The following is a 21,407-nucleotide window of genomic DNA, read 5'->3' as shown; positions in this document are numbered from 1 at the left end:
GCAAATCAAGCCCAGGCCCATCCCCACTAAAAGTCGCCTCCCCCAAGCGGGCCAGGGGCCCAGCAGCCCCGCCGCTAACCACCGTCCCGTCCAGGCCCGGAGCGGGCCCGGCCTGGGCGTCTCCTAGCTCCTCCTCCCGCGCAGCGCCGTCCGGCGCCAACAAGGGCCCGTGGAGCGGAAGCGCATCAGGGACGGCCCTCGCGGCCGCCCCCGAGGCCCCAGGCAAAAACTCCAACTGGAGGAAGGGGCGCGCGGAAGTCGTCCTGCGCTTCCCGCCCCGCGCAGTATCCTTAGGAACACCCCCCCCCCCTTCTGACCCCCGGGCCACCCCCCTGAACCTGGTCGTCCTCCAAGCAAGCGAAAACCGCCGCATGCACCCCGGCCGAGGCAGCCCTCGTGCCTCTGGTGGCCCCCACCCAGGCTTGGTCCATGACCCCGGGCCTAATCAGGTCCTCGCGGCAGGCCCTAGCGAGCAGTAACAAGGCCTCACGGACCTGTTCCGCAGGCACACCAGACATCCTACCCGAATCAGTAACAAGAAAAGGAAAGCAAGATAAACCCCAGCTGCCGTAAAAACAGCTCCGAGTACAATTCCAAAAGTAGCACTAGGCCTCAAACTACTACAACTCCTTTCGAGCTCCCTCCCGATGGTGCCAGGCGCAGAAAAGAGGAAGATGCCTTCCTCCCCCGCGCTTAAGTACCCACCCCCTAACTCCTCCCCTTCCCCTGCCTGGACTATCCCCTGCGCGAAAGACCCCGGGGAAAGACTAGTCTGCGACTCGGCTTTCCCCGGGGCCCGGCATTCTGGTGGTCTCGCACTGTGCACTGCTGATGGTCCTCTATTGCGCTGCGTGCGATTCTTGCTTGAATGCAGTGGGGGCACTACAATTGCGGTACGGGCCTTCTTCACTTCTGGGGCGGCCTGTTTGTCCTCTACCGTTCACACAGTCGATTCCGCTCAGTGCTTTTTATTTCTTGCTGCTTTAGACACTGGGTGCAGTCGCTTTCTTTCTGTTGCTAGCCATGGCTTCCTTGTTGTTGCCTCTCCTCATAGCTGCAAGGGTAGGTGCGCGATTTCTGCTGACTGTGAGTGGCAGTCGCTCTGTGGGGGTTTGCCTGGAGGCGTCACTACTGAAATACCACTTTCCGTTTCTTCTCTGGCAACGCCCCAAAAATCTGGAACTCCATCCCAGTCCATATCAGGATTACCCCCTCTTTCATACAATTCAAAAGACAGCTCAAAGACCTCTTCCTCAACCACTCTCTCCCGAAAGGATAGCTGTTGCTGAAACGCTCAAGCCTGCACAAATCGGACACTTTGTCATTAAGACTTCTACCTCATCCCCTTCCGGACTCGTCCCTCTATTTCCTCCCACCCACCCCTCCCTAAAGAGAAGGCACTGCTCGAGTCTATGCGCGTACTAGTGCAACATTCCATGTCTTATTTGCCCTCAATGCTGTTTAGCGCGCTCATTATTGCATCATTCTGTGTCTTCCATGCCTTCAATGCTGCTCAGCGCACCGCGACTTCCGATATGCCAGAAATCTATTTGTATACTACTACTAAACTGTGTGTTTTTCGCCATGTTTTAAAGCGCTCCAAAACCTTCGGGTCTGGCCAGCGCTATATAAAACCCCGCAAATAAATAAATACATTTTCCCCCCCTCTCGCAGTGGGCGCCATCTCTTCATCCATGTGTGCCTCATATACAGGAGTGGGGCCTTATTCAATTTATTTTATTTTTTAAAGTATATTTTATTAGCATTTTCGACCGTAAACACAGTTCATTCTCAACAATACATATATCGCATGTTATAAGGCCTTATTCAATGTTGGTGCGGTGATCCTCAAACATTGAGGGAGCCATGTGTCAGCTGATGCACTCCCTCTGTCTTGGTTCCCTTATTGCCAGACAGATGAGCATTATGGCTGCAGGGGCTTTACCGGTTGACGCCGTTGGGCTCGCTGGGTGGCCATGGATGTGCTTTGCCAGGCTCTGTTGCCGTCGTGTTGGCAGCAGGTGTGGTGTGCCTTATCTTCTGGCCATTACTCTCCTCACGACAAGACACTCAACAGATGACCGCTCACAAGCGGGGTTCGACCCACTCGTCGCCATTGTAGTGTTGCGGGCCCTGGGCCCACAAGCTACTAAAGATGGACACAGACACACCGTAGTTGGGTACTAGAACTGGCCCAGGACACGTGCCCCGGCCCCTTTTATTTGCAGTGTCACCTGAACGGTGAAGCCTGTGATGGGTGGGTATATGTTGTGGGTGCAAACACAGGCAGAACACTAGAACGTGTCCAGCAGGACACTAAAATTAAGTGACTTGCACAAAATCGCAGGATGTTGAGTTGATGCCGAAACTCAAACCTTATTCCCCAGTACCAGGGTTGGCAGCTCTGGCCTTTATGCCACATCTTCTAGTTTGTTCTGTTATTATTTTTCAAGTGCAGAGGTTTTCTTCCTTAAATGATTGCCTTCCAGGGAGCAATGCAGTCACTTGCAGATGTCATACGTTGGGTGAAGGGGAAGTAGGCGGAAGGCAGTAAAGGAGTCTATAAGTGATAGAGGAACACATTTTATTTTAAAGGTCAACATATTTAGAAGTAAAAGTGGTGCAAAAAATGTGAAGCACTTGTAGCTTGTCAGTCAATGCTAACTTTCAGATTGTGATGAAGGTCTTTATAAAATGCACTTTGATGTTCCTGTCAGTACACATTCTGGCAAGAGTGCATCAACGCAATGAATCTGTAGACGGCAAAGTATACAACGTCATTGAGTCTCGCCTAGGGTGAGATTGCACAAGGTACTCGACTCCATAAGGACTGTGCAAAGTAAACACTGTGATCCTCAAGTACTAGGAGGCCATAGTGTGTAAGTGACACTTATGGTGTCTTCTATGTAGACTTGGCTGACAGGTCTCTCTGGACGTTTGCCGCTCATGTCTCATCATTGTAGGTTCTCAGTCCAGGTAAACCTACTTAACACTGAGCAGGGCGTGATGTCGAATAGAGGCTCTAGAACATTACTTTGGGAAATATACCTCACAAGCTCCTTGCTCGTTACGGGCACTGTGCTTCCCAGCAGCTTGGCAACCTCGCCTTGTTATATTTTTAAAATGTTATATTTATTGATAATTTATAGCAAAAACACATTTGCATTTACCCTTCTCTAGTAGGCAGGGGACCGTTCACATGCCACAACTACCCACTTCAAACCATCACATTTCTGAGAAAAAGTATTGTGAAGAAGTACAACAGGCACAGTGAATGTAGAGATTATCTTCTTTATTGTAAGCTTCATATGTAGCAACCTCCTATTCACCTGGCACCTTGATAATAGCCGACTCCTGAACTCTCAGCCGTGGCGCCTTAAGGATAAACATTCTAGAGTACATAAAGGTTCTGCGTAGAATGGGCTGGCGATACGACCCATGAACCAGGACTGTCGGTACACACTGATACCAAGCTGTATCCTTATTACTAGCTCATGTCACTGTAAATATATATATGCTTACCTCATTATAGCTGTATAACTACCTACCTCTTATATTTATGAATCGTTATACTATATATGTTTTACCTCTAACCTACCTCATGTAATGTGAAGCGCTCTGAATCCTAAGGGTCTTGTTCGCGCTATACAAAACTCTATAATAAAATAAAATAAAATACCAAAGGTATCAATACATTTATAAGCAACAGTTCAATAAACAACTATACTTCATGTTCCTGTGGGCCTCAGCCCTGTGCGCTCTTCCCTTTCAAAATGGGAGCCTTATATTTACGCCAGATTGAGATCTATAGGGGCCTAGACTGCTAGATGGGCTTTAAAACAAGAGTGGAGAGGAAGGAGAGATGGAAAGGAGGAGGAGGAGGACCCAGAGTAACTAACAGGGTGGGAAAAGGTTTAAGACTGCATCCCACTTACATGGTTTCCTCTCAGAGGGCATCCACGGTGCTTCTAAACAGCGATGCTGGAACAATTTTCAGAGTGGTAATGTTGCCATCAGTGTTACGTCATTGAAATCACAGGGTTTGTGAAAAATCAGAATTGCTACATAAAGGACAAGTGTAGCAAATTAGCCTTGTACGTTCAGCAGAAGAATGGTACCATATATGTGAGCAAAGCATGGACTGGCAGGGTACAGTCGTGTACAGAGGCACATTTGTTAATTAAAGTGTCCTCTTAAAATGCCATTAAATTTGCATCAAGCATACAGTTTTACTAGTAAATGTATATAGTACGCAAACAGTCATTTGTGGAAATTTGGTGTCTGGGTATTTTCATCACACAAGTAAAGTCACGTTCCTCTGGAGATCATGCAAGGCTATTCTGGGGCTGCTCTGGGTATGCTGCAGCACGTCCCTCACCCCTAGTTCCAGCACCCCTACTTCTCTTTGTCAGTGCATGCCTTTTGGTGGAGGGAAGATTGGAAGTAACAGCAGGGAGGATTTGAATGTTCAGTTACCCTACTCTGCTACTGGTCAGTTAATTGGGCTCCCTGTGTGAGGGCACCTCATGACCAACTCGCTCTTGGTCTCCTAGGAGTTCCATGCATGTCTAGGAGCTGCAGTTTTACAACCTCCATCTTGTCGCTGTAGCCTGCAGTGTTTGTGAACGCCCGGTGTATGGGGATCACTGTCCTAGACTCTCCACTAAACAGGTCACCTCGCTTCAGATGCCCTACTCCGCTGCTGCCATCAACCGTCTGATGAGCCCCTCCAGATGCTAGCATGTTATAGCATCTATATTTGCTTAATGGTGTCTCCTAGTTGGCTTCTGCCTCAAGCGTTGTTGTCATTCTTATTGCAGTGTTACCTTGTCCGCTGCATCATACCCCCATAACCTCACTGTTTTGCCTCTTGGTATTTTGGTGGTATCCGCAAAACATGCAAACACATTTTGTGGCTATTTGGTCGTTGAATTTAATGCTGAAGGCAGATGCTGTTTGTGGGGGGTCTTCTGTAAAGCTTGGCATTGATCCTCCAGCTCTCACAGCTGTTGTCTCCTCTTTAAGCAATTACAAGGCAAATTAGCATGATCGATTCAACTGCTGGCAGCTGACGTATCTTTTCTTCCATCTCTGCTGTGTCTCTTTTAGGCTACATTCTTTGTGTTGTTTCCTTCACCTTAGTAAGTTCCTCAGGCCTGTAGTCCTCCTCTAGTTGAACGTTCATGGATCAGGGCAATGCACCCATCTCACCCATGTGCCTAAACCGCTTTGGGTGAGATCACCTTCCTAGAGGCTCCTCGATTGCTTACAGGCACTTTTGGCCCAGGCATGCCTATTATCACTGTGCCGATTCACCTCTCTAGATGCAAGTGGCAGGTGTGTGACTGTACAGGGCAAGCGGCTTGTCGCCTCTGTTCTTCATTTTACGTAGGCCAACTATGTAACAAATGCCTCCATGATACTTGCTATTTGCAGTCAAGCTTCCCAAGATGTGGTTTGGTTTGGTTGCCTCTTACTTTGCCCCGTCATAGTGTGAGCAGTAAGTGCTCTTGATATTGTGTTTGGCATCTTGGCTGCCGGGCCACAGCTACATTTCTACACCAATGAGTCCAGGTCATTGTTGAAATTGGACAAATTTACTCTGGGAACCCATAAATTGCTGGTCAAGTTGTGACTGGGGACAGTTGGTAGAGTCACGAGAAGCGGAGCTTGAAAAGCAGAGTCTGACAATCCACTTATTCGTTATTATTATTATTATTATTTTTTTTATCTCACGCGAAAATATTGGTAACAAAGACATATGTGATAAATGTTTTCTAGATTACTTAATTGGGCACTAGGAGGAAATATCTTACTAGGTTAAGACACCCGCTGCAGAGATCATTGTGTGCCCAGAAGTTTAGTTTTGAGGGGAATATAATAATGGTAAGATAACTTTAGCGGTTAACACAGTTTTGGGAGAATTCTGTGTTTTTATCCAGCCACAGTTTTGACTCCTAGATTAGTATAGAGGGCTAATGTGCCCGAAATACTCCCGTACCGTTCCCATCTGTCTGCAGTTGTAACGAAACATAATACGCATTAACTATTGGTCAAAAAGGATTTGACATTCCTTGTCTAAGGTCCATGGCATGCCGGGCTTGATCTGAATCCCTCTAAATTTTGCCCAGTCTCCCCATATCTGAAAATATTTGTATGGGCAATCGCCTTGCCGCATATAGCGGGTCTGTCATGCTCATACAATGGTTTAAACCAGTCTTCCAGTGTGTGTAATTGTAGGAGGGGTCCCATACTTTTCAGATTCTGAGCAATATCTTTTTGCAACCAGGAGAGCAATCCATAGTAGGACTGTCTTTTATCTGTTACCATCTAGATCTACCGGTATGTAAAATGTCCAGACTGGGGTCTTGCAAAAGTTGCCAACCCAAGACTATACCTATCGTTGAAAGGAACCCTTCCCAGAAGGGGACTAAAACCCTACAATCCCACACCGTATATACCTGGTCCCCTTCCTCCTCTAAGCAATGCAGGCAGCATGAAGAGGCACCATGCCAGTCTCCCAATCATGTGTCTCGTAACGTATGTGTGATGGAGATCGTGCAATTTGATAAGTCAGAATGGAGCCACCTCCCATCAGTCATCGTTTTTGAGAGACCCCAGCAAGGCCTCCCAAACCTCTGATCATTGTGGAAAAGAAACTAGTGCATTAATCACCAGAAATTTATACATTTGAGAGAGTTTCTACTCTGAGTTCATCCACCAGTATTTCAGCCAGTGGATTGACGTCTGGCTTCTCCGAGAGGTCTTCCACATGTGGCATTAGGGCATGACGCGGCAGGAGGGATCTGGAAAATTGACTACAGTGAAGTTCAAACTCAGCATGTAGCACATCGAAGGACTTCAAGGTTGTTCCCTGCATCACATCCCGTAGCATGGATATCCAATCAATCCATTGTCGATATCCCTTGAGTTGAGTCGCATGGGGGAGTAGTTTTCTCAACTCAGAGGTGCCTTCTCCCCAAGGGTCTGTCCCACCTCCCCAGCAAATTTGTTGCATCATGCCAATCTTCAATACTATCCGTGTGGCCAGGGGAAGAGTCATTGCCCCCTTCTCAAAGGTGAAAGCTCGGTCATTGTCCAAATCGTATCACAATTCATTTAGAATCAGTTGGTGATCAGTTTTACAGTAAGAGTCTATATCTGCTGCTGTTATGCCCCCGTTATAGGTAGATTTGTAGCATTAGCTTATGGCAATTCTGGCTACTCCCTCCTGCCACAGGGAGCTTCTCTGGGCACTATTAATTTTAATGAAAAATCTCTTTAAAAGTATGTTGGAATAATTCTGTAGCTGATAGATGAGGCCCCTGGTTTCCCAGTTCAAAATCAGTAACTCTGGCTGTTCAGCTACACCATCCCCTGATGAAGTTCCTCAATAGAAATGCCTGTCAAGAGCCAAACGTAATCTGCACACTATAAACTGTTAGTATGGTATTTGATTCTGCATCATTCTCATTGACCCCTGGCATGCCCCTTGTGACCCCTGGTATGCCCTTTGTGACGAACAATACACCAATTGGAAAAGGGGTCTCAGGGAATGTTTAAAGACCTAGCGTGGATACACTCACCATAAAGAACAGATACTACACATACCTATCCACGGGTCTGGAAAAACACGACAAAAAGAATCTGAAAGAGTAAGGAATCTCCTTCCTACCAAAAGAAAGCTTATTAGTGTCCTAAAGCGATTGGAAGTCCTAATCACAAGGACGGATTCCCATCAGTCACCAATGGTGCCATGCTTCATCATCATTTCCCCAGACCGTTCGGGCGACCGACTGAGGTCTCGACCGTCAGAGCGGTGCCTCCTTTCCCTGAGCCAGGTGAGGTGAGGTTTGATCCCCATGCACTACGGTGGCTGATTACAGCACGCCATTTGCAGAGGATTTGTTTCACACCTAAGATTCCAGGTGATATGGTTGTACTGATTCCAACCTGCACAATTTACTTTTTTGTACCTTTATTGTTTATTCACCATGCAGTAGCAACATTATTGATGTCGTGAAGAAGGCAGAGGATGAGTTTTTCCTCACATTGGTGAAACATGTCGGCCCAGTCAACTATCATGACAGTCATTTGTTGAAAGCTGTCTATTTTTGCACTGTTTTTAGATTTGAGCACTGAGAGACATTAATTAAAGTCTTTTCTCTCATTGCCCAATTCTAACTCACTTTTTGTCAATATATTTTTTTGCACTGCATTTATTTCCCATCATGGTAAATAGCTGCTCACATGTATAGGTCAATCAATAACCCGCACTATGTTAAGAACATAATCAACAGTTCTTAATTCCAACAATTGCGAGTTATGTTGCCGTGTCTATGAAAGGGGCATAGCCCTTAGAGTCACTACATTGACACTAGGAGGAGACCCAAATGATGATGAAGCATGCCTCTTGTGACTCCTGGCACTGCCTTTGCGACGCCTAGTGTCAGAAGTGGCAAAATCAGTGGCAGGAACAGAAGGAGCTTGTCTTTATGGCTGTCGGTGGGGGCTTCACTCCTTGTTTTTGTCATTTTTTTATTATACTAATAGTGAATAATATTACATTATTCTCTATTAGTTTAATAAAAAAAAATAGCGCACAAAAATCTGGAATATGACTTTTCCTGGCAGCTGAGGTAAATTAAAAAAATGCTTTTAAATGTATGTATGTTGGGTGCGTGCTTGCAGTTTTGAATGTGTTCTTGTAAGAGTGTGTATGTGATGTGTGTATATGTGAGTATGCGTGTGTAAGTGTGAGTGTGTGTGTATGTAGAAGCTTATATGTAAGTGCATGTCAAGGGTCATGTGAAGTCACTTCCGCTACCCCAGGCATTTTGGTGAATTGATGTCCAAGATCATTCTCTGCATGTCGTGAGGTACTCGTTATGTTACTGGCGAGATTCATATTGCGTTGTACTTTTTTATCCTACAGCGCATAATCAGAAGAACTGGAAGCAGCCCCCGAAGGCCTCGCTGTCTGAAACCGTTGACAAGAGTTCAAGAAAATCGTCCAGAAGGACCTCAAAGAAGGAAGAGAGGAAGGCTATCTCATCCTCCTCCCCTTTAGGTGTCGCCTCCCTGAACCCTGTCCAGGAGCTTTCCGACCAGATCAACGAGAGCCTCCGCTGGGAAGGGGTTTTAGACGACCCCTTGGCCGAGGAGGAAAGGATCCGCAAGTATAAAGAGAACCGAAGGCGACGATACATGTTGGCTGCAAATCCGGACTCCAGGGTGGCGGCTAGAATGTCCCAAGAGGTCATGGAGAGCCGCTACTCGCAGGAACAGCGCCCCCAGCTGGTCGCCGACGTGGACTGCCACAGGCTTTGCACCAGGAAGGACATGTCCAATGCCTATTTTCTTGGACCTCTGGGCTCGGGAGGTCTGAGGGTCGAAGCGGGCACAAAGCTGGCACCTCTGAAATCGCCGTCACTGGGGAAGGTGTCGCAGGAAGTCATGTGACTGTGCCATGTTTGTGTTCTTGTTGCCATTCCAGCTTATTTTAGGCAAAAGGCAAGAAATGGTGGTAATGTTCGGGAATAAGAGCAACCATTTTGTCATTACAAATAATGTACCCTGTCTTTTTTAATAATTTTTTTGAAGGTGCTGGACATTGCAAATTGTTTAATAGACAATGTACTACTACCAACGGACAAATGTCACAAGCCTTGGTTGAAGTTGCATTGCAAATTATTGGTTAACAGACAATGTAAATAAGGTTTAGTGTCACATGCCTTGGTTGAAGTCCATAAAAAAAAAATCATCGAAACCTTAATGGTCAGTGCAGTGGTGGTGTGTAGTGGGCAGTAAGGGCAATGTCTGTAGGGTGGGATGGGGCCTAAGGCGTTGCTGAAACTGCAAAATGTCCTGTAACTAGTTTAACCTCTCGTCTACAGGTAACTGCATACAAAATAAACGGTCCTACTACACACAACTGATAACTTAAAATAACTTGATTTCTAAATTATAGACTGCTGGCATTCAAACACATCCTCAAAATGTGAGAAGTTTACAATTTTTAATCACTGCTCTGAGGGAGGTTTCTTTATCTTACTCGAATCAGATCCTCTGCCACACAGGTTACAAAAAGATATCCGAAGTATGCACACTTACCACTGATCTATATCACTAACATTGGAGACTGTAACCAGTATGCCATTCACAAAGCTTTTCTGCAGGTAAATTTACCCATTAGGTTTTCTCATTGGGCTCAGAATCTCTGGACTTAAAGACAGGGATTTCTGTTACCCTGCAGAGTTTGACTGTAATGAGAATGTATGACCTATATGGTACATGCCAATCTCTGCAGTCAATCCGTTCACTCACAACATTATTTTGTAAGGATTCCAGCAATTGAGCTGCATACTACTCGTAGGACAAAACATGCAGTACTGTATATTTTCTGCAGTTTTCTTTCCACCTTGATTATTTTCACCTATCCTTCCATCTTTTCCTCAAATAAAGAAGTACAGCTTCGGCACAAATATTTCACGTTTCCTCATTTACCGAGCACAAAGTATACAGGGCGAAGCAGTGCAAGCTTCAGTCTCACTAGTCGCACATGCAAAAACTTACTGATAAGTTACCGACACTGGTCAAAGTTGCAGATGTCGAATTTAGTTCCAGTGTGCGCCCCGAAGTTGCAGATTAAGACTGCAAGATTGATTTGGTGTCCATTCGGTCCAGTGCTTCTTTGCTGAGGCCACCAGTAAGATTGCCAAAAAGTGACACTTACAAATATGGTTTTGTGCACACCTATTCTTTCGAAATGGAAGTAATCTTTGCAATTCCTTTTACATGGACCATAAACTGCCTGGTTCTTTGTAACTTGGCTAGTAAAATACGCACAAACGATGCCTCTTCTTTGGAATGACTGTTTCATACTATACTCTCATCCCTACTCCCTTAATTCAATTGAATGCGTAACATGTCTACCTCATTTAACTGGCAATCTCCCTGAAGATAATGAGCTACTCCTCAAATAGCATTCAAGATGACTGAAGTAGTTAAGAACGTGTTGTTCTAATTCCTGTGCAACTTGCGGCCCACAGATTTAAAAATACCTGGAGGGGTGGCTCTAACTTTCGCCTCTGACGTCGAAGAAATGTGTACCCTTGCAAAACATACTGGTAATATGAATTTGTTATGACTCTTGGAATAGTGGTTACTATAATAAAATCATTTCCTGTATATGTATTTCCATAGGATCTTTGCTTCTTTCTTCATTGTTGTTCTGTCCTGAGGCATAAGGTAGTTTTATGTGGCCTGGGTGTGTGCTTTTGTTTAAGGAGAGGTGATTTAGAGACTAAATTGTCAATAGTCAAACCTGGCATACTCTGGTTCAAATTCTTTTTTTCTTTTTTTATTTTATTTTAACATTTTACCTAATTTACAGAAATGTGTTATCCTGGGCAAAGTTGTATTACCCACCCCCTCTCTCCAAATCTTGTCTCCTAGTACTTCAGTTGATTTTCCTTCCAAATGAATGAAGGTTTAAACAGGGATTAAATCTGTCCATCATCTTGTGTGTTTTGCTGTGGGATGTTTCACATTAATAAAGTTTTGTAATTGATATTCTTTGTCAGAATTCAATCGAATTATGATAATTAATGGATTTTCTGTGCCAGGAGGGAGGTTGGACTAAGTAGACCTGGGACCAGCACCCAAGCGCCTTTGTGAAAGAGTTAGTCGTGCACATGTGAGATTTGTGGTACCACTACGTTCTAAAACTCCCCCAACGATTACTGTTAACCCAGACCATATCAACCAAGCAGCCATCCAGATGAATGTAGCGTTTCACTAAATAAATAACCAAATGCACCCCTGAGATAAAAGGTCCCATCAAATCGGTTCGCAGAATTTCATTTGCAGTCAAGCAGTGTCTCCCTAGCAGCAGTGCTGATCGCCCTACTGAATATAACTAGTCTTACCTAAAGCAGACTCCAGTGGAAAAGGTGGACCGCAGATGAGCGTGTTTCCTTTTTTTTCCCCTTTAGGTATCCACTTTCTGTGCTCGCACTGTACACGAGCACACCTCTTATTCCATCTTAGCCTCCAGCAGGTCAATGATAAACATTAACTTTTCTGGCATTGTTTTTGTATTTTTGGAAAGATATATCTTTTTTCTTCAGAAAACGAAAAAGCTTGGAAACCCTATTCACAGCAGTTCAAGCCACCTCAATATCTATACTCAAGACATTTTAAAGAGAGCCTGAAAATTTTGTCCACTCACCTGATCCATGTATCCGAGCGAGAGGAACATTTGGCAAACAACCAAATGGAATAGAAATTTGTGTAGCCTATCTGAATGTAAGTTCCAATTCTATTAAGGATGCGGAGGCAAGGATTATGCTCATTATTCCTTCACTTTATTAACAATTTTTAAACAGCAGCTCATCACTTATATGTAGCAAAACTACATTTCCCATAACACTAATGAAGAAAAACAGCCCATAAATCCTTCTGTCACATCCTGCACTTCCTCTTTCTTCGCTGGAGGATCACTCCCATGGTTAAATATTCTGCTTTGCATTTTCATTCGCTGAAAGAGAGTACAGCCATCAATCACAGTATCATCAACCGAAACACCAAGTCAACCAAAGTACAACTTAATCATGAAACATTGCTGAAATACCATAGCAAGGTCAATGTTACATCCTCAAAACCATCAACCTATGCCAAGAAGTTTGAAATCGAAAAATATTACTTACATCCATACGGCGTGGGACAGCAACCAACGCGCCTGCTGGGCGGGATAATCCTTGCCGCCGCACCCACAAAAGAATTGAAACTTACCTTCTCGTAGGCTAGGCAAATTTCTATTCTATGTCCGGACCGGAGGCGAGGATTATTCTCCCTCAAAGCTTGTCCACCACCACCTGCGCCACTTTTAGCAGTGGCTTAAAATAGAACCTTTTGAAGGTAGAGCCAAATAACCACTCTACTGCCTTCATAAGGTGCTCCAAACGCACACCAAGGCTAAACGCCTTTGAGGCCATCGCACCACTTGCTGAATGCGCACCAAAAGCTCTTTTATTATTGCGCGCTTCCTACATGATCCACGGCACCCAACGGGCTATAGTGGGAGAGGAAACTGCTTTAAACAGCTTCTTGAGGGCTATCCGGAGTTGTCCCTCGCCCGAAGGACGAACTTCCTCCGTTGCTTCCTCATAAGCTTTTAAGCATTGCACTACACAGAGCTTAGGCACCTCCACAAAAGCCGGATAGGAAATCGTGCGAGTATTGGACTTGGTACATCTCCTCACCGTGAAGGTAACGCCTTCGGGGAAAAACCCTGGCTGTAATGTCCAAAGCCCGGACATCTGAGACACTCCTGCAAAACACCAAACATAACAACATGGCCAATTTAGCAGATAATTCCTTCCTGGAGAGAAACCGATTCGGCTGCCAGGATAACAAGAAATGAAATTCAAAACCTGGTTCACGTCCCAAAGGACAGAGTAATGGGGTCCTGGGGTGTAGATAATCGAATACCCCTGAGAAGCTGGCACACAAATGGGTGTTCCCCTAAGGGCGCTCCGTCCAAGTGTGAATGGCCCGCCAAAATCGCCGTACGGAGCCTATTCACTGACCTATATGCCAAACCCTTCTGAGACAGCTCTGCTAGGTAATTCAAAACGTGGGTTAAATCTGCGACCACGGAATCCACTTTCTGTCGCATACATCAACATACCTACCGGGTCCAGGCCGATTTGTATCGTTTGTACGTACTGTCCGCCAGAGCACTGGACAACAGGAGCTCAGCGTGGCCCGAAAGACCCGGCAGTCTCCAGTGTTGCCTGTAATCCGCCAAGCCATAAGCTGGAGTGAGCCTTCCTCCACCAACGGGCGGGGACTCTCCTCTGGACTCAACAGGAGATCGGAATTAGGGCGAGTCGGATTGGAGAATCCCAAGAAAGTTCCAGTAGAGCTAGAAACCAAACTTGCGACCTCCAAAACGGCATTATCAGAACCACGGATGCTCCCTGCCTGCGAACCTGGGCCACAACCCGAGTGATCATGGAGAAGGGGGGGAACGCATATCCGCTCTCCCGACTCCAGTCCTGGCTGAACGCATCTGATGCCACTGCCAGAGGATCGGATGTATGTCGTTACAACGCATGCTTTTTCTACGCATGCCTTTACAACGCAGGTTTTACAACGCAAGTCGTTACAACGACTTGCGTTGAGGGGCGCTGGATAGTGAATAGTTTAATTTACTATTCCAACTCTAGTCCCCGTGGATAGTAGGGAAGGTTTTGGATAGTAAATTGAAACTATTCCCTATCCTACAGCGCCCTCCAGTGCCAGTCGTTATAACGACTTGCGTTGTAATTCCTGCGTTGTAAAGGTACTGCGTGGAAAAAGTTTTGTTGTAAAGGATGTTTCCCAGAGGATCAGGCCTCCAACTGGAGAACCGGGGGAGTTGTCGATCGAGCCGGCATGCAAAGAGGGCGATGGAGAAAGGGCCCCAGCGATCCTGCAGGTAACTGAAAAGCTCCGGGTCCAGCTTCCAAACGCTGGTGTCCCGGAGATAGCGGGAGTGCCAATCTGCCACCAAATTCTCCTTTCCCAGAAGATTCTCCGCCGTGACCGATACATGATGAGAAAGGCAGAATTCCCAAAGCTGCTTTGCCATGTTCGCTAACGTCTTGGACCGCGTGCCGCCCAGGTTGTTGATGTACTTGACTGCTGACACATTGTCCATTTTTAGTAGGACCCACGCTTGTACCCGGTCCTTGGTTCAGCACTGGACCGCAAAGGAGCCTGCCAGAACCTCCAGACAATTGATGTGAAGCATTGGTTCTTGAGAAAACCAACTTCCGCTGGTGTAAAACTCCCCACACCATGCTCCCCATCCTACCCGACTGGCATCTGACTGTATCACCAGATCGGGAGCGGAACCGAAGATTGTTCTCCCATTCCAGGCCTCCATGTGGGATAGCCACCACTCCAACTCCTCGTGAACCTCCTCCATCAGCGGGACCACCTGTGAATACGTCAGGCCCTTCGGAGGTGGTACGCTTTTAAACGCTGAAGAGCCCGGTAATGCAATGGGCCCGGAAAGATTGCCTGAATGGAAGTCGAGAAAAGGCCCACCAGGTGCGCAATCTGTCGCAACTACTTTCCTTGTTTGGCCAAAGTCTGCCGGATTTCGTGGCGGATCTTTGCCACCTTCCTGGAGGGCAGACTGAGCGTGGCTGAGACGGAGTCTATCACAAACCCTAGAAAGGAAGCTTTCAGAGTCAAAACCAGGAGGGGTTTCTGGTTGTTGATCACGAACTCTAAAGACTGAAGGAGGGACACTGCCATCTGTAGATGTTCCTGCAGCCGCTTAGGGCACTGGCTCAGGAGGACCATATCGTCCAAGTAAACGATTAAGCGGACCCCATATGCTCTCAGGTATCCACCACCGGCTTGAGGACCTTGGTGAAACACCATGGGGCCGACGAAAGTCTGAATGGAAGACAACGGAACTCGTAGACCTGACCCCGCCAAAGAAACTGAAGAAACCGCCTGTGCGGTGGAAAGATCGGTACCACCGGGTATGCGTCCTTTAGATCCAGCCTCACCATCCAATCGAGTGGCATGAGAACATCCCTGAGCAGGTAAATGCCCTCCATCTTGAAGTGCCTGTACACCAGCCACTCGTTGAACTCCCGAAGGTTGATGACCGGCCTCCGACCTCCGTCGGCCTTGTCCACCAAAAAGATATTGCTGAGGAACCCCATGGGGTGGACCTCTCTCCGACACACTGCCCCTTTGCAGAGCAACTCGGCCACTTCCTCGTCTACCAAAGCTGCACTTGTCGCGCAGAAAACTATTGGGCGTGGACGACAGTCTTGTCTGGGGGAGCCGTAAAACTCTGTGGAACCCCCTGACCGTTTGGAGTTCACAAGCATCCCCAGTGAGCTTTCAGCCCGCAATCTACTCCGAGCCTCATTCTCCAAGGGCTTCCTGAGACGAGAAGCCATGTACAAAGCCACCTTTTCCGCAGGAACACATTCCGCCGATCTAGGATGAACAAGATCATCGGGATCCAACATGTCTGAAATGCCTGTCTTTGGAGGGTCAGTAGACCCCGGCGGCCGCCACAGTTTTGAAGAGCCTGCCTCGTCATCCGAAGTATCCGGGGTGTCCCCTTGCTTTGTGACAGGGGAGGCCGGCTGCGGGTCCTCGCCAGACGGCGTTGGACCCTGAGGCAGAACTATTGAAGCCGGGTGTTCCAAAAAGGCCTGCTTAAGGCGTTTTGAAAGCGTCTGTGTCTTGGGGGGAGTGGGTCTCGGTCCGTCCGGTTGGGTCAGCTCTGACTCGCCTGATGGTACCAGGGCCGCAGTAGCGGGTTTCCCCACCTTTGCACACAACTGCTCAATCTTATCAGCTAGTCTTTGCTCATCTGGGTCATGAGCTCTGTGATCGCCTTATAAATGGAGTTGTCTTCTTTGTTGTAGAAATCATCGTCCCATTGTAAATATGCCAAGGAGTCCTCTTCCTCATAGTATTCGTGTTCCATCCCCCCAAATCACTAGGAACAAGCACAATCAACTGGGAACAAGCACTGGGTAACCCCAGGAAGTACACTCACGCGTAGCTTTGGGAATTAAAACTGAGGAACTCTCAGTAGTATTGGGAGGCCAGAGGCACAGGCTTAGTGGGCATTCACATGATTCGCAATCATATATCGATACACCCTCCACTGTCAAACCTCTGATCTCCCAGACCTCAAAGGAGCAGAGAGCATGGGCTTTTCAATTAAGGCCCATGACTCGTTTACCTTCACAGGAGCCCAAATATATCGACCACCAGGGAAGCATACAGACTTTCTGGGAAGTATCTGGGAAGTGCTCAGCAACTTAGCCCTTAAATCAGCCAATTTCACACTACTAGGAGACTCCTCCACAGATCCAGCGGCCACATGTTTTAAGGACACAATGAGTGTTCTGGGACTAACCCAGCTTACCACACACAAGGCAGAGCACATTTTAGATTTCATCTGCTCAAACTCAGATACTCTTAGGGTGGAAAGGCCCCAAATACTAACTTGGACAGACCATAATTTTATCCCCTTTGAACTTACAGTTAGGGCCGGCCAAACAATAAAGAATGCAGGGAGGGTGACAGCTCGACCTCAGGGGGAACCCTGTTGGAAAAACATCATACGACAGCCGGAGTTTTTAACGGCAGCTGCGTTAAATACACCCACCCTAACGAGAGATCCTACTAGAGACATCCAGCTCTTTGGGGAGTGGATAAATACACTCAGCTTAGAAACTACCTACACTGCTCTTAGGACAGACATTAGAAAGCTCTCACAGAGGAAGAGGGTATCCGCTCCCTGGTTCTCATCGACCCTAAAAGAAGAACAACGGAATGTGAGGGTCCTGGAGCGAAGATGGCGTCAAAACTATGAGGAAAAGAACCGGAATTGTTACAAAGCTTCGCACCGTCAGTATCATAGCATGATAAAAACTGCAAAAAAGGAGCACTACACTGAAGCCATAAATAACAGCACAAATAAGCAAAAATAAATATTTAAGATAGTCAGTATTTTTATGAATCCTGTAACCATGCAGAAAGACATTCCCCCCCTCTCAAAGCCTCTGCAACACAATAGCTGGCTACTTTGATGACAAGATCCGCACACTCATCAAAGACTTCCCCCTCTCCGCCGACCCAAGGTGATACTGGGGGCGCTAAGCTAGACACAGCCATGGCCAGTATGTCCAGGTTTTATCCGGTTAGCCTAGAGGAATCCCGGACAGCAATCTTGGTGATCAAATCCGGCTCCCCTTTTGATCCCTGCTCGCCCCTGGTCCTCCATGCGATGGTGACATAGTCAACCCCACCATTAACCGCATCATAAACTCCTCACTCCAGCTAGCCTCAGTCCCCGACGAATGGAAGCTAGTAGCGGTAAAACCCCTACAGAATAAACAGCTACCTGACCCAACAACCCTTTCAAACCTACGCCCCATCTCACTGCTCCCGGCCCTCTGTAAATTAACAGAGAAAGCCGTAAATAAACAGCTCACTGCTTTTTTGGAGGCTAATAACATCTGGCACCCAAACCAAGCAGGTTTCAGGGCTCAACACTCAATGGAGTCAGCCCTCATCTTTACCTCTGAAACCCTGCGAGCAGCTATGGACCAGGGAAAGAAGGCCATCCTGGTACTCTTGGACCTGTCCGCGGCGTTCGATACTTTCTCTCATACTATTCTTGTAGACCGTCTAGCCGCGGCCGTGATAGCTGGAAACTTATTGGGTTGGGTAAAAAAAATTCTAACTAACAGGCGACAAGTAATCACCCTAGGCCATTTCAGGTCGGAAGAAAAACTGCTCACCTCAGGAGTACCACAGGGCTCCTGTCTGAGCCCCACTCTTTTCAATGTATATATGGCTCCCCTGATTGCACTGATATCATCCTTTAAAATTAACACCATCTCGTATGCGGAAGATACGCAGCTCATCCTGGTATTGGACGACGACACCAGCTAGGCTGAAATTAATGTCACAAACTGCCTCAAAGCAACGTTTCAATTGATGAGCAACAACTATCTGAAATGTAATTCAGGGAAAACTGAGATCTTGCCATATGGGAAAGATAATCAGTTCAGCCCCACATTATGGTGGCCGGAAGATGCCTCCGTTCCCCCTAACACCTTTATGACAGCTAAAAATCTAGGGATTACATTTGATGCCACTTTGGCATTTAAACAGCAAGCAGTAGCCGTGGCAGGAACTTGTTTTAGCATCATAAAAGGCCTAAGAAAATTCTTTGACCTGATACCACTCTTAGCACGGAAAATGGTGGTAGTAGCACTCATTACATCGTGACTTGACTACTGCAATAGCCTCTAAGCAGGGACAAACAAGACGGTGGGTCATAAGTTACAAATGGTGCAGCATGCCGCTGCAAGGCTGGTGTTCAGATGGCATAGGAGGACATCAGCCACAGCGGCAATGGACACCCTCCACTGGTTGCTGATACACAAGAGGGTGCTTTTCAAAATCCTTTTAATTACTTTTAGGGCCTATCACGGAAAAGGACCCAGCTACATCCAGGGCATGTTTGAGCAGTACAATCCCACACGAAATCTGAGGTCTGCAAAAGCGAACCTCCTCACGAGTCCCACTTTTAGATTAAAGACTAGGGGAGGAAAGGCCTTGGCGGTCCTGGGCTCAAAGACCTGGAACAAACTACCACCGCCTCTACGACAAATTACATCTGAAGAGGCATTCAAGAAGACCCTAAAGACCTGGATTTACAGTCTACCCGATGCCTTATGCAAAAGTTTAGTATTACTTAATATGCTTGATCTGACATACAGCTGACTCAGTGCCGATTGTTTTTCCATCCCTTTCGAGTTTCTCAAAGCGGCAAGATGCTCCGTGGAGCGATTTGATGCGCTATACAAGAACCCCATTACATTACATTACCTTCAGGGACACCACCAAACTCCCCACCAATGCACTGGGACAACTGCCTGCCGGTGGCGTCCATGTGGAGACTAGCGCGAGGCCCCCCCCCCACATGCATATACCTACCCGCCAGAGATGGGCGTGAAGAGCTCAAGCTCAACAGGTGCACCCCACCAACTACCGATCCGCCTAGTGGGCGCTTAAATCAACTTGGGGCTTAATACAGACCCAGAAGCACTGGGCGATTACAGGCAGCAGGGGCGCGGATGCAGGGTGACCGGAGAGCGTTCTGTCACTTTCTGACTGAAATCGTGCTCCGGGGACCCGAGTCGCGTCGCCCCCCAGTGCCCTCTAGTGGGCGGAAGTCCGCACCGTGGTTCCCGTCGGAAAAACACAAGCCGCGCAAGGAGCGCACAAGCGTTCCTGCCGCCGAGAAAAAAAGAAATCTGCGGGACAAAAGCATGCAACAGCAATCAAACCCACGATCCCCCGCAAGAATCCGTAAGAACAGAGGACAAACATTATGACCATAAGAAAAGCACTTCACTCTAGCTGCCGAGCAGCAAAGAAAGAGGAAGTGCAGGATGTGACTGAAGAAATTAATGGCCTATCAGTCATGGACACTATAAAAGGACTTCATAAGAGACAGTTTTTTCTTCCCTAGTGCTATGGGAAATGTAGTTTTGTTACATATTAGTGATGAGCTACTGTTTAAAATTTGTTAATAAAGTGAAGGAAGAATGAGCATAATCCTCGCCTCCGGCCCTGACATAGAATTCAAAAGAGAGTAAAAAACCTTTAGAGTCCCTTCATTCAGTAAATTCAAATTGCAATAAAAATAAAAATAAACTGTTTGATTGAGATTCAAAAAAAGCTCTATCTCCTACTTTTCCATTTTATCTATTTGCCAGTAAAATGGGCTCTTAAATTCTTTGGCCGTATTTCTAAATCTTGGCAACCGCTGGGGTAAACTGAGGTGCAGATTTACTATTTGCACTTTTACAGTGCATGGTGTTGCAAACCGGCGCTGGTCCACTTTTACATGCAAAAACACTATTTTTGCCCCAGAAGTAGAGGAATGATATGACCACATTCCTTCGTGTTAAGATGCACCTAACACCCTGTAATTTATATAGAAGCATTGAAGTGGGGTGGAAAACAATTGATTAATGTACGTTTTCATGCAAAGCCGGAGCAACTAAGATTGCTTGACATCAAAGGAACCGGGCGCAAACAGAGCTCAAGTGGAAACTCACGTTGCGTGTATTTGTGGCACAACTGCACAGCTACAGGGCAGCTCTCCTCTTATTGTGTTTTGTAGTGCATGGTTTACGTCAAGTACACATCTTGTGCAATGCACCGCTGGGTTGCCTGGGCATCATAGGATAACACTTAAGGGCAGAGTTATCATTCTTTCACGTAACACAACACAGTAAGACATCTTGCTGCGCTGCATTGAATGAAAGTATATGAAGTATATCTGTGCTCTCCTTGCGCTGGCACACTCTGCTGCCTAGCGCCATCACCCTCACACCGTAGGGGAAGGATTGTTTATGTGCAGAAGGGATACCTTCCTGGGCAAAAACAATCTTTAGAACCTATTCCTTTTTTTAATGTAAGCTGCCTCTGTTTGGTAGGTGCACCATTTTAGTGAAAACCCAGGCTTATATGGGCCGAGATGCCCGCCACCCCCTCCCAACACCAATTCCCCATGGGAGGAGACAGACACAGGTTTGAGCTTTTGGAAGGCGAGGGGGAGTTACCCCCCCAGCCGTATTTATTAAAATATGAAACAAAATTTAAAACTTTAAATTAAACGTTTCATGAATCATGTACAATTTTATCTTCCATTACATTTTGATGAAGACAAGTTCTTTGGCTAACCTTAACAAATCTCTAATACAAAGGTTTCCTAGCCGAGTCTAGCATCCTGAAAATGCATAACATTCTAAAATAAAATTGTGCATCCTAGCATTAAGGGCCAACGG

The 21,407-nt window shown here is 46.6% G+C and overlaps 1 protein-coding gene across 1 annotated transcript in view; it reads left to right on the top strand.

The window, feature by feature from the left end:
- Positions 1 to 10,479, top strand: part of LOC147660665 (uncharacterized) — a 45,645-nt gene extending 35,166 nt beyond the window's left edge. Inside the window, exon 2 of the mRNA XM_086951551.1 lies at positions 8,936 to 10,479. Coding sequence (XP_086807677.1) covers positions 8,936 to 9,462 — 527 coding nt within the window. The 3' untranslated portion in view covers positions 9,463 to 10,479. The remainder of the gene's footprint in view (positions 1 to 8,935) is intronic.
- The last annotated feature ends 10,928 nt before the right edge of the window (positions 10,480 to 21,407 follow it).

Source organism: Lissotriton vulgaris, unplaced genomic scaffold (genome assembly GCF_964263255.1).
Source record: "Lissotriton vulgaris unplaced genomic scaffold, aLisVul1.2 SCAFFOLD_743, whole genome shotgun sequence".
NCBI lineage: Eukaryota > Metazoa > Chordata > Amphibia > Caudata > Salamandridae > Lissotriton > Lissotriton vulgaris.
This window is presented reverse-complemented; position numbering and strand designations above follow the sequence as displayed.